Here is a 14712-nt window from a genome sequence, read left to right as displayed (position 1 = left end):
CAGGCATGGTGGTACATGTCTACAGTCCCAGCTACTTGGGTGGCTGAAGTGGGAGGATTGTTTAAGCCCAGCAGGTTGAGGCTGCAGTGAGCTGTGATTGCGCCACTGCACTCCAGCCTGGGTGACAGAGGGAGACTCTGTCTCACAAAAAAAAAAGAAAGAAAGAAAGAAAGAAAAGAAAAAATATTATGATTACTATAGCACTTCAAGAAAAAAAGACAGTAGGATCAATATCTACTATACTCCTAAGCTAGGTAAGAATATAGTTATATTTTAAAATTCTGTGTTTAGAACAACAAATTGAAATTCCTTTTAAGAAAAATCCAGGCCAGGTGCAGTGGCTCATGACTGTAATCTCAGCACTTTGGGAGGCCAAGGAGGGTGGATCACTTGATCTCAGGAGTTCCAACCAGTCTGGGCAACATGGCGAAACCTCGTCTCTACAAAAAAAGATTAGCTAGGTGTGGTGGTACACATCTGTGCTTGACTGCCTGAGCCAGGGAGGATGAGGCAGCAGTGAGCCATGATGGTGCTACTAACTTCAGCCTAGGTGATAGAGTGAGAGCTTGTCTTCAAATAAAATAAAATAAAAAAAAAAAAAGGGAAAAAACAAAAATCCAAATCCAAATGGCCCAAAAACAAGATAATACACTAAGAATTTGTAAAAGGAGCAAAACGACAAACGAAGAGAAAAAAAAAAAACAAATTATTTGCATCTGTAAAAATAATTTTGTTTTCTTATGCTTTTTTTATAGCTCTTTTTAATAGATACCTAAAGGCTCTAGGTCATGAAGTTCAAGTCTTAATACATGCCAAGTGCGGTGGCTCACACTTGTAATCCCAGCACTCTGGGAGGCAGGAGGGTTACTTGAAGCCCCGGGTTCAAAACCAGCCTGGGCAATAAAGCAAGATTTGTCTCTACAAAAAAAAAGAAAAAGAAAAAGAAAAAAGCTGGGTGCGGTGTCACATGCCTGTAATCCCAGGACTTTTGAGAGGCTGAGGCTGGCAGATCACTTGTGCTCAGGAGTCTTAGAGACCAGCCTGGGCAACGTGGTGAAACCCTGTCTTTACAAAAAATACAAAAATCAGACGGGCTTGGTGGTAGGCACCTGGTAGGCACCCCAGCTACTGGGGAGGTTGAGGTGGGACAATCGCTTGAGCCTGGGAGGTAGAGGCTACAATGAGCCGAATCACACCACTGCACGCCAGCCTGGGCCACAGAGTGAGACCTTGTCTCTAAATAAATAAATATTAGTTGGGTATGGTGGCATGTGCCTATAGTCCCAGCTACTCAGGAGGCTATGGCAGGAGGATTGCTTAAGCCCAGAAATTCCAGGTTGCAGGGAGCTATGATGTGCCACTGCACTCCAGCCTCGGTAATGGAGTGAGTCCCTGTCTCTTAAAAAAAAGGAAAAAATAAATGTCTTAATATGCATGCTTAAGATCAATGGGAAATGCAAATCAAAACAAAAATGAAATTAGATAAATAATCTGATTTACAGGATATTTTACAGAAATATGTCAATGATGTGTTTATTATGTTTAAAATATTAATTCCATTAAATTTTAGATCATTTTGAGAGCTTCTAAAAAGTAGCTCCAAAATAAACATGCCTCTGTCAGGTCAAACTGCTGGTCCAAGGAAATAATAAAAATAAATTAACAAAACAAAATAAACATGCCTGAAATTTTAAAACTTAAAATAAAGTATATGTATAAATCTCTTCAGCACGGCAGACAAGATTTAAGTTAGCTACATTTTGTGTACATTGGAATTCCTATACACTGTTATCATAAGGCTATGATATCTTTATTTCCAGAGGCAAAGCGGCAATAATTTTAAAAAATTAAGACTTTCAGTCAAACCTTTATAGTTTTCAGGTTATTTACTTCAAGTTTACATATAGTTCCTCCCATAGAATACGTATTTTTAGTAGCTAATTCATAAAATCTTCATCATCACTTAAGAACAGTAATTTGGCCTGCTATCAAAACTAAAAATATACTAAGTTATTTAATAAATTTTAAGAAACAACAATGCTGTTCAGAAGGAGTCAAAAGAAGGAGTCAAAAGAAATATTTCAGGTAGTCATGAAACAAATAGGAGTCAAGGTATCCATCATCTGCTATGGTTACTACTGCTTAACAGTAAATGATGGTATTAGTATCCTATTGTCCCTAAAGCTAAAGTACTACTCTAAAAAGTATTTTAAATCTGTATATATTATTCTTAAATATTCTCATTAATCAAACAAAATTATGATGATGGAAATTCCTACTAGAAGGGATTATTCTTATAGTCAATATTTATATGATGACACATTGCATTTTGTACATTTAAAGATAGGGAAAAAAGTATATTATTTCAACATATTAAGTCTTGAATTACTAATCTGAAATTAAAGAAAAAGCCTTAGAGCATTAAAATCCCACACCTGAAAGACTTACCATTTTATCTAGATGTTCAATGGATCTATAAATCTCCCCCTGGGATTCATCATAGTAACTGTAACGGAACCTTTGACCTTGAAACAAATATCATGTACAAAATAAAATAGGGAAAAATTAGAAGCTAAAAAGAAAGCAAGCGCTTACCAAATAATTTCAGTTCTCATGAAAGGCAAAGCACAGCTTAAGCCTCTGAGAGAATCATTCCCAAGAGCCCTTGTACATAAAAATAAAAGGCATATTTGGGAAGGTAATAAAGAAATGATATCACCAATGTTTTATGATGTTAAGAACTATTTCAAATTGTAGAAACCTTAAAATCACCAGAAATACAAGATTAAGGAAACAAAACAGCTTAAAAGTTAGAAGCATTGTTAAACATTTTATCAGTCTATATTGGAAAGTAAACCCAAAGAATATTACTGAAGAAAATTTGGTTTAAGAAAACTATCTTGGTATAACAAATCACTAAAAGCCTTTGCTTTTGCTGTACAAAGGTTTGATCTCTATTACAGGGAAAAAAAAAGTGTAGGTCACAAATACTGTAACTTATGTGATTTTTATGAAGTAAATTTTTTAAAAAATATCTCATTTTTGCACTACTTAGAAAAGGATCAATACACGTGCCTTATGCAATGTGAACAGAACACACAAAAGGGTAAATATAATATAAATATAATAAATATTCCTACCCTGACATAAAATCTCAGTAAAAGCATAGAACATTCAATGTTTTGGCTATTCTCCAAAGAACAGAGAGGGTAAAATGAAAGAAGCTTAAAGAGAAGACAGAAAACAAAAGTCTCAGAAAAATTGTTTCCTACTAGTTACATGAAAATCAAAAGTTAAAAATTTTCTTAACTAATTATGGAGTGTTCTTACTCAACTGACTATAACGTATTTCAGATACACCTAAATCTACCTTTCAGCAGTGCCTTTTTTCTAAGAAGTCATTACTTTTGTATTTCCTTAATGTTAAAGATTGACCAAAATGCATTTCTAAAGGAATTAAGAGTATACAAATCATGTACACACATAATGTGTCTTGTGCTTCATGTTTAGAGCAATATTGATATATCCAGTTACCACCCTCACACCTGAAGACATGGAACTCTTTAGCTGGATAATTAAGATTTTTAAGTTTTCTGTTCATCTTACTAAAAAAATTACGTAAATGATGAGCAGTGCAAAATTATAAAACCCTCTTTGATGTCCTTTTTGAAAAACTACACATCACAGAACTGAAACACTTCATTCATTTGTTGACACTGATCACCTCTGATGGTCATCTTTCTAAAATATGTCATATTTCCTTAATGTTCACATTTTAACTTTTCGTATACAGTAATATAATTACTCAATGTAGCAGTCCTTATTCTCTCCCAAGAGCCATTATTCAATCAATATTGCATCTCATAACTTAACTGATGATATCCTAGGATTGGGCAATAGGGTCTGAAATAATATCTGCTTCCTGAATAAAACAATAAAGATTACTGCATGTTACCTTAGCTATGAGATCAACTATAGTCTTTGAACTAAAAAAAAAATTCTTAAAACAATGATAATTTATCATTCAATGCCTCTATACTGATAATTCATTAAACATTTCTTTCAAAATTTAGAGTTAGGTATAGCTTTATTTTTCTGTAAAGAATGTATATATTAATACTTCGTGCATAACTAACAATGAGAATTACCTAATAACTATATAATTGAAACTATTTTTTCTTTTCTTTTTTTTTTTTTTTTTAAAGACGGAGTCTCACCCTGTTGCCCAGGCTGGAGTGCAGTGGCGTAACCTCGGCTCACTGCAACCTCTGCCTCCCGGGTTCAAGTGATTCTTCTGCCTCAATCTCCCGAGTAGCTGGGACTATAGGCATGTGCCACCACATCCAGCTAATTTTTGTATCTTTAGTAAAGACGGGGTTTCACCATGTTGGCCAGGCTGGTCTCAAACTCCTGACCTCAAGTGATCCACCTGCCTTGGCCTCCCAAAGTGCTGGGATTATAGGCGTGAGCCACCGTGCCCAGCCTGACACTATTTTTCTCATTGCCAGGTGGCTGTGAGAAGGCTGCTCAATGCCAAATCTAAAGTGCAGTTATAATAATTTATCGATTCAATTCATTTGATACTAAATTTTTACTTCTATTTCAAAGCTATTTTGACAAAGCTGTCTAAAATCTTTCTGAAGCAAATGAACACCTTAGACAAGAATATTCTGACTCACTCTCACTATAGTAAGAACAATATTCTTGGAGGAAATCAAGGTAGTATACACCTCAATTCTTTGAACCTTAACTGCTTTAGGTTTACACTAATACATTCTCTCTTCCCTGCTTCTGGAAATAGCTATTAGTTTTGGCTACTATCAGTAAGTCTTCTAACTGGGACATAATCTACTGCTACTCCCAGGTGCAGAGAAAAATGCATACACTTCATGATAGTCATTTGCTACTCAAAAGTCTTTTCTGCTTAATTCCAAGTAAAGAGTTGCTGTTCCAAATGGCTGAAGTTGGTCAAACCAGACTTAATAGTAAGTGAAAAGTCTATACTTTAAATTGCTATCTTGTTCATGTAGGCCATTTTCTATGTAACTTTCACTTAAAAACTGCTTCTGAAGGAAAAAAAGAGGAGATGTTTGAAATACTTTAAAATACTGGATCGGCATGGGATTTAATGAGAATGCAAAAATGCACAGAGAACCAATGGGAGTAAATGCTATCTACTTTTTGTTACTCTTTAGTAGCCACCTCATATTTAATAACTGAAAAACTGACTATAAATATTTGAAGGACTCTAAAGAATGTTTCGATTAAGTAGCTAAATCCACACTACATATGGCTACTACACTGAATAAATATTTTAGTTGTAGCAGCTCAAATTGTCTCATGGTAATTTTTAAAAATTATACAAATATTTAAAAATCACTTGAACAATTCTGGTCAATATACATACAGAAGGCATCTAACTTGAAGTAAATGGTTGCCATCATCATAGCCTGTATGTATGTGTGTATTTACATATGTGTGCATACACACACACAACTTTAGTCAATCACCACTCAGAAACTGAGTTTAAAATACTATTTTTTGGTTTCTATTATTTTAAAAGTGTCTCAAAATTTTATTTAATAATAAAGAAAATGATAGCACAAGCACAATAAATGACCATAAATATACCTTTAACTAAAAATGTATTATTGACTTAAAATAAATCATAATTATATGTATCTCATGAGCAAATTTATTTTATTTTTATAAGTTTTTGTGTTTCTGACATTCAGTAAAGGTTATGAATCTAAACTGTAAACAAATACAATTGCCCATGTACCTGGAGAACTGGACTTTTGTACTTTTATAAGTATGAATAAAGCGTATCACATAGTAAGAGAAAATTACTTACCTGAAACTTATCCTTTCAGAAGGTACACTGGGAAAATGGATTCTTTGAGCCCCTGTTTCAACTCCAAGTATGAGCATTCTAGCTTTAAGAGCCATTGACACTGCCCCTAGGGACAGCACAAGCTTTGGAACTCCCCTAGTGAGTATGTCAGTAGTTTCTTCAGGTGCCTTCCCTCAGTTCTTTTCAAATTCAAAAGATGAGAGGAAAAATAACCCAAGAAAAAAATCCTGTAAAGCAGAAACCTTACTCTTTGAGGGAAGGAGGGTAGCTCATTTGTGAATCCATTCCAGAGCACGCTTTCTGAGAAAAAGAAATACAGGTAAGTAATTTTCCCATCTCCAAAGGTGACTGGTGATTAATGAGTGGATTCACAGAGTGTGGAGAATAAGCTCCAGGGATGTCTGTTTAACACACAACAATCAACTAATGAGGACAAACATAACAATGAATGGTACAAGAACCAATGCTACTTTTTAAGTACCTTAAAACAAAAGGTAAAAGAATATTAAATACCTCAACATTAAGCTATGCACTGAACTGCAAAAATAATGACCTTGGAAAGTTGATCTATAAAACCCCCAAAAGATCAGTCAATAAGATAGATTTTCAGATATATATATCCAATAAAAATTATACTGTCATACATTTACTTAATCACATTTTTTAATATGTTAAACCACTTTCAAATATTTGAGTTAAACCTCACAACAACCTTGTGAGATCAATTACTAGGCCATTCGATACTAAGGATCCAACCTGGGGACATTCATAATTGAAATCACTACCAAAGAAAAAATGTATTTCATAAAAGAAATATTCTCTAAGTAGCATCAAATAAGGTAATCACTTTTAAAAGATAAATACTATCATGTTTTCATTCTGAAGTCCTAGCTATAATGTATAAGTATTAGCCTTATCTCAAATCTGCAAAAAGTCAAAAACTAAATGTGTAAAATCTGTATGTACAAATATTTGAGAAGACAAATATGATGGCTTGGTTAAGGTATATTTTAAGAATTAGCTAACTTACACTCAAACCAATTTAATTATTTAGAAAACAGCAATAGCCTTATACCCAAGAGACTAACAGAAAGGAAGAGTATGCATGAATAATCACGTTAATATGCAATAAAGAAGAAATCTGAATGTTATAAATTTCATAAATATTTAGGGGAATGCCACTTTTAATAAGTGGTACGTATTTATAAAAAGCTAGTAATGTAAACCAAAACAAATATAAATTTATGCATAAAAATTCAAAATTGCTGAAAAGACTATAGTAAACTCATATTTAAAGAAGAATATAATGTCATAAACATTCACCAAGTAAACTTATCTAAACTGATTTGCAAAACCACCATAAAAGGTAAATCAAATAAAGCATGAGTCCACTTTTACTTTTTGTTTCTTTTTTGTTAGAGATGAGGTCTTACTTGTTCTCCAGGCTGGATTCAAGTAATCCTCCTGCCTCACCTCCCACATAGCTGGGACTATAGGCACAAACTACCATATCCAGTTCATGACTGCACTTTTGAAAAATCAATTTTTGCTAAATCCAATTTCATTTAGAAACTTCTTAGAAGTGAAAATTATGTTAATGAAAGCTGCCAACAATCTAAATTTAGAAATATAAATTTCAGGAAGGTCATGGAAACACAAATATCAATCATATATATGAAGAAGGCCAAAACTGAAACTTGAGAAGAAAATTCTACTAATTGAAAAATTAAAATAGGTCCAGACAAAATTCTCTCATACGGAGCCATCCTATAGGATATAGAACTTGAAAAGCACAAAAAGTATTGGAACAATTTATTTAACCACAGTAAAGTATACAGACTAGTGGCAAATGTCTTTTCACTTAATCTACTTCCTGCTAGTAACAGAAAGGATGAAATGAGGTGAAACTATTTTAAGTGTTGCCTGAGCAATATAATCTGGCATTTCTATATGTACAAGACTGGTGATGTGATAAAAGGCAGGAACTGAAATGCAGGGTTTCTTTTTGGGGAACTCAAATGAGGGGACTGAAAGAAGGGGGATAATGGAATCTAGGTTCCTGTCTCTCCCTTGACTTACCTCAACTAGAAAGAAAACTTGAGAGTACTTCAGTATGTCTACCTTTATCTCTCTAATGTCTCTTTTTCAAGTCTAAATAAAAGCTACAGGGCATCTGAAAGATGAACATTTTTAAAGTAAAATACATTTAAGAAAATAGATCATTTTTATAAAGAACATTGGCTAACAAATAAGGTCAACAAGAAAAATCTTCCAATTTACACGTAATAATCTGAAATGTCTCTATCACCAGGGTTTTCACTTTACTTTCGGCAACAGGTAGGCACACTATAAAGAGAACCACTGACTAAAAATGAACAATGTAGTCACTGCCAGTAATCTAATAATCAAAACAAAGAAACTTCCACTGTGTGTAGCTAAGTAATTTTTCAAGTGTACTATAATAAATTTTTTTTCCAAAAAAATTCAGGTATTTATAGAGTGTGTTAAGAGGTAACTCAATGAACCGTTTAAGACCTCTGCATGCATGAGGAACTGAATCCCTCCTATGAAATTATTTAGAAGTCAGTGTTATGATTGCTTCTATATAATAAAAATCAACCTGTATAGTACCTCTTTAAAAAGAAAAACCATTAAGTATTATCTTCAAGAGAAAAAGCTGAATTTTTGAGATGATAATATGGCAGGCTTACTAATTTAGGAAAGATACCCGTCGCCACTACAGTATGAATGTGAGAAACATGAAACTTAATTCTTAAGATAGCTTAACCCATAACTGGTCAATAATTCATATTACTTCAGTAGGCATGCAAAAGAGGAAAATGTATCTTACTTTACAAGAATTACTGTGGTAGTGAAAAGACTATCAATTTTGGAATATTATCTATGTTACACCTTTCACTTATCTCCAGAACCCCAACATATTTCTCAGTAAGAAGTAGCACAGTGCTTTCCATAAACACAAAGAAAACATTTAATGAGTATTATTAATGATGGTGATACTAAAAAATAAACTCTTGAAAAGTTCTATTACTTAAACACCAAACATAAACATAAAAAATGTTTTAGTCTCTAGATAATTCTTACAACTATTATTCATGAGTCTTTAAATTTTTTTGAGCTCTTTTTTGTAACTATCACCTGGAAAGCCTATCTTACAATTTAGATACCAAAATCTCCAAGAAATCAGGAGACAAAACAACCTCAATAATTTTCTAAGAATCTAGGTAAAAGGTAAAACAAATTTATTTTTCTCTCTCAGCCATTGTAGTTACATATAGCAGTGGACTAGGCTTTGCTTACTTTAGAAGTCTTTATTAATGAGGTAAAAAGGATGATTCCACAGAAAAGAGCAATACGGAAATGTTTACTGACGTTTTACATGAATTTATGTTATGATTGCACAGGTTGCCAACTTAGAGAGAAAGCCCAAGTTCTGAAAAATAATATCAAGGGAACTAATTATTTAAATCAAGTGATTAATAAGAGCCTTAAAAATGAAGGAGGGGTGGGACACTTGCTTCAAGAATTTTAATTTTCAAAACATAAAGCCATGCTTTGTTACCAACACAAATTCACAATATTAAGGAAAATATCCTGTTTTGCAGTAATGATACTTAAGTTTTCAAGATCACTTATTAAATTCCAAAATTCCACAGAAAGGAACTCCTTTTAAGCATCTACCAAGCCTTCAGATCTAAGCAGCATACTTATATCCATAAAATGTAACTTCTGCCAAAGGTAGCAAACCAGCTAACCAATAAAATCAGTAAATAAAGAACCTTGAATATTAAAAACAGATTTAAAAAAAGAAGAAGACCCCTGAGAGCTTCTCTAGGGGGTTGAAAAGGAAGCACAACTACCTGCATATCCTAAAAATCTGGGTTTCCAACCTCAGCACTGCTGACATTTTGGGCCTGGTAATTCTCTGATGTGGGAGCCATCCTGTGCCATTGTAGGATGTTTATTTAGCAGCTACCCTGGACTCTACTCATTAGATACCAATAGTATTGCCACCTCCAAACCATATCCCAGTTGTGGTGATCAAAACTGTCTTCAGGAATTTTCAAATGCCCCTCACAGTAAAATCACTCCCAGTTGAGGATAAGTACTTTATGCAAAAAAATAATCTGTACCATTATGAAAGATAGTTCTCTTGAACTGAGATCTCAACTTTGAAAAGGCCATTCGGAGATAGGAGCAAGAGAAAGACACCAGCCCAACCAGGCCAGATAAATGTTGAATTAATTCTGGCAATCAATGGGTAAGACATATAAAATGCCATGGCTCCCTATGTTTCACTGAGGATGTTCTCCTGGCTATTCTAGCATTGTATCTTAAAAATTATGGTCTTACATTTTAGGTTTCCTTATAATCAAAGAAATAACTGATAAATGAACAGATATCGGCATCTTAAACCAATAAATTAATAGGTTAAAGAGATGTCCTAAAAGGAACAAAACTTAGAAATATTCTGGGACAGTAATGGATAAAGGAAAGTAAACTGCATCCAAAGACCGTAAAAGCAACGTTTACTAAAAGAGGAATCCACAAACAGCTCACTTGTCTTATGGTGTATTCACTGTGAAGCATTCTTACTCTTACAATAATCAAAACATCACTCAAGAGTCCTTACCCTCATAAAGCATTACCAATGAAGACCACAGTGCTAATAGCCAGTATGTTATAATCTCTGGAGGGTAGCTTTAAACTGATGGCAATTGTGGGCAAAAACTAAGCACCAAAAGGGGAAAAAAGAAAAGAAAAAAAAAGACTAATTACAAAAAAGGAAATGTGGAAAAGGACTGGCACAGCACACAGTGCTCTTCTATATCCTAAAGAACACTGGATTTATCCACCAAAACTAACTTCAAAGAATCTACCATACACACCTACTTGGAAATGAGGTTAAAAGATCTTAACTCCCACTACATAAGTATCTAAGCAAGGATGCCTTCACAGTGTGAATCCAATTATACCAGTCGCCTTTGGAAATGTACCCATAATCCACTATTGTAATCTGATCCTTTTTAAAGGATCAAAAGATTTTTTGTTCACTTTTAAACATTGCTGCCAGAAGTAAAACTTTCCAAGGAAAGTGATAAAAAATTGAAAATCAGAGCTTAGAATGAAAAGATACCTTTAACCAGAAGTATATAACATCTACCATGATATGTTAAAATCTAGAACTTACCCCAGTGGCAGAAATCAGAAGAAACCACAAAGAGATTACTAGGATCCGCTAGATATTTACTGAAGAGTTTTCCGAATTCCTGTTCTTTTGACTCACTCAGAGCTCCAACCAGTACAGGAATAATGGTAAACTCATCCTTATGGCTTAAAGAAAACAGAAAAAAAAAAAAAAAAGGTCATTTAAGATGCTTAAGAATGAAAGTAGTTCTCCAAATGTGTTGGCATTAGAAAGTGGAATATGTATTAATAGTGGTAAGGACAACATACATGATATTATTGTTGAATTCTTAAAATCCATAAATTAAATGTTTAAAGGGTACGAGGGTACGATTAAAAATATGAGTCATACAGAATACTAAAAATATCCATTTAAACTACAGAAATATATTACTTCTTTAGGTAAACAAAGCTATTTTACTACCAGGTATAATAACATCTCGAAAAATAAAAACAAGCCCATCAGAACAGCACCAACTCAATTGTTTTCACGTACTCATCAAGGCTACAGTCATCTGCCAAATCTTTCTGTGATTATAAAAGAACATTAAACTCTTCCTCGCCTATTTTAATCTATCCTATTATAAAAACCATCATTTCTGGCACTTGCTCTATAAACCTGCCAAGTGAGACCTACAAAACTTAATCTTGGCTCCCGTAAGATTTATCAACTGCATTTTTACACTTATCCTAATGATCAGATACAAGACAGTCGGAAGATACGACTCAAATTTCATTGGCATCTAGGGTAGACAAAGAATTAAAGGAAGTAAGTATTAATTTCTAGCAGCAAAAAAAGACACCACAGCCACCCACAATGTTTATGGCATATCCACAAGTCCCTTTTTCACTCTACAGATTGACAGATTTATGGAAAAGAAACAAAGTAGATTAATAAAGAATATGATGAGCTATAGAAACAGATGTTCATTCAAAACCATTTTTCAAAAATGTTATTGTCATGAAATTTTACTTATATATATTCAATATTATTTATATTCTAAATGATCCCAGATTTGGTATTTTAGAAGCATGAACCATGTTTGTCTGATTTGTTGTTAACAGGACCTTTTTTAAAAAAATCACCATTATAATAAATGCTTTTTAATATGATAATCTGGCACTTAACTGATGCAGGACAAACAAAATTCATCAAAGTTTTTAAAAATACTAAGTTTAAATAATCCCCAAATAAATGTTAGCCCAGCTGCATAAAGCTAAAGCACCTCCCCCGTAAGGCCCCCTTACCCTGTCAATTGCGAAATAAACAGATCATACAGATCTCCAGTCCCTCTGCAATGCAGGGGCTTCTTGGGCAGAATCTGCATCTATGGAGTAAGAGAAAAAAAGGAAGCTGGCAGAGGAAGCTGCCACAGGATCTCTTTCTCTAACTGTTACCAGTTTGCTAAATAACTGCCTGACTGAATCCAGCTCTTCAATTAGTTAAGACTAATTGTCAGTTGAAAGAAAAGAATTAATTATTCTAACCTCAACTACTACCTACATTAAAAAATACATTAAGATCATCAAAGTGTCTGTGAGTAATTATGATATGATTGGAAAGTAGTTATACGGAGTATAAAGAACAAGGCGAAACCAGAAGAAATGGGTTCAAGTGCTATCCCCACCACATACAAATGTTCAGAGCATAGATAAGTTCCCGAATTGTAAATATATTTCCGTATCTGTAAAATACGGAATCATAATTGCAATACTTACTTCATAAAATTGTTATGAAGTGAAGAACACTATAGGAAAGGTACTTCGTCACAATAGTTGGCTCACTCTGAATAAACAACACGTCTACTCTCCACAAGAGCCATTAATCCCTTCAATTAACCTCAGTTTGAGCTTGCAAATCTATCTATAAGGAGGTACAAAACTCTGTTCTCTGTTGAAACCTAGGACTTGAATTGGGGCTCATTCATCCACCCCTCTGTCATCTGTCTTTTTAAAAAATTACTTGTTCTCTATCTCTACAGACAAATAAGCATGAATTAGAAAAAAGAGCATTTAGCTTTGAAAAGTAATACTACTAGAATTTAAAATCCAAGTTCTGAAGTTGAACTTCCAGTGAAAGAATACAAAATCTCACCCCCCAAAAGCAATTATAAAACTGGATAAAAGCGTCAAAAGCAACCATCTTTGTGCTATGGAAATCAACCAAAGGCAAAACAACAACAACAAAAAAAAATGAGAAGAACATGTTAATGAAAAACTACAGAACTTCCTGGTAACTACGGTGGAAATCTGGCATCTTACCAGGAGCTACCTCCATCCCCTACCCTAGCTCCACTGAAGTATAAGTTCCATCAAGGAACCCGCACATTCATTGCAAAAAGGGGATGACTTTGACTTGGAGCAGAGAGTGGAAAACCCACACTCAGCAGGAAACAGAAAAGCCTGCAGATTGCTTAGTCCGAGATTGCTGTTGTTGAGGTGAGCCAGAAACCTGAGGACTAGCTAGAAACTTAATAGAAAGACAATGGAAATGGCAAAGCCATAGAGAGACTTGATAAATTTTCCACACATCCTAAAGAGAGAGCCTATGCCCTCCACACAACACTGGCTGACTAGGAGCCTGCACACATGTACACGGGAGTCCCATAAAGTCCTAAGCTCCACACAAAATGCAGTCTAACTGAGAGACCGGCAGCATATGCATGGGGGAAGCTGGAAACCTGAGAGACCTAGCTCTCCACACACGCCTGGCTAACAGAAAATTTGGGTACATGCACAGGGTCTTAGGTCTAAGACAACATAATAAAAAGTAAAAGAAACAAACATGAAAACAGACTATACTTAGTTGATTTTTTCTTTTAATCAGAAACAGGGTCTCACTATGTTGCCCAGGTTAGCTTCAATCTCTAAGCCCAAGTGATCCTCCCTTCACAGCCTCCATACAATCTCCCAGCAGAAGGTGAAAGCCTTTCTGGCTCAAGGTGTTTAGGTATAGCCTTCAACCAATAATTAGCTAAGCACTAAATTCAGGAATTGCAGGTGGGAACCCTACAAAGCCAAGCTTAAAATTACAAATTAAAAAGTTTTAAAAGCTGGGGAGACACATAAGTAACCACACATAGTGGGAGACACAGATTCTGCAGTTGAAGTCCATGAAAGTTACTAAACAAATAAATAAATACAACCTGCAAGGGAAAAAAATGAATAAAAACCGAATCCAAAGTTACTATAACATACTACACAAAATGTCCAGTTCCAAAAAAAATTATAAGTCATGGAAAGAAACAGCCAACTATGACCCGTATTCGGGGGGAAAAATAAGCAGCCAGCAGAAGTTGTATCCGAGTAAGAGCACATATTGGATTTAGCAGACAAAACCTTCAAAAGAGTTATAAATATTATTCAAAGAATTACAGGAAGCCATGCTCAAAGTTGTGATGATATAACTAAAATAGGGAATATCAACAAAGAAATAAATGCAAACTATTAAAAAGAACCAAGTGGAAATTTTAGAGTTGAATAGTAACTGAAATGAGAAATTCAAATGAGTTCACTAGATGGTCTGAAGAGCAGATTTGATATTAAATAGGAAACAGTCTGTGAAATTACAAAAAAAACCAATCAGAACAGAGAAAAAGAACAGAGCATTGGAGATTTGTAAACAACATCAAGCATATCAGCACGTACAT

At 34.2% G+C, this 14712-nt stretch overlaps 1 protein-coding gene across 4 annotated transcripts in view; it reads right to left on the bottom strand.

Moving 5' to 3' along the window:
* Positions 1 to 14712, bottom strand: part of MEMO1 (mediator of cell motility 1) — a 143537-nt gene that overhangs the window by 13003 nt on the left and 115822 nt on the right. For 2 of the 4 annotated variants that reach the window (XM_015112051.3, XM_077959776.1), the window contains 2 exons: positions 11067 to 11209; positions 2449 to 2525 (listed from right to left, as the gene is read on the bottom strand). In XM_015112051.3, the coding sequence (XP_014967537.1) occupies positions 2449 to 2525; positions 11067 to 11209 (220 nt within the window). The remainder of the gene's footprint in view (positions 1 to 2448; positions 2526 to 11066; positions 11210 to 14712) is intronic. The other 2 variants (XM_015112052.3, XM_015112053.3) reach the window with 1 other exon arrangement.

The sequence above is a fragment of the Macaca mulatta genome, chromosome 13 (genome assembly GCF_049350105.2).
Source record: "Macaca mulatta isolate MMU2019108-1 chromosome 13, T2T-MMU8v2.0, whole genome shotgun sequence".
In the NCBI taxonomy this organism is placed as follows: Eukaryota; Metazoa; Chordata; class Mammalia; order Primates; family Cercopithecidae; genus Macaca; species Macaca mulatta.
This window is presented reverse-complemented; position numbering and strand designations above follow the sequence as displayed.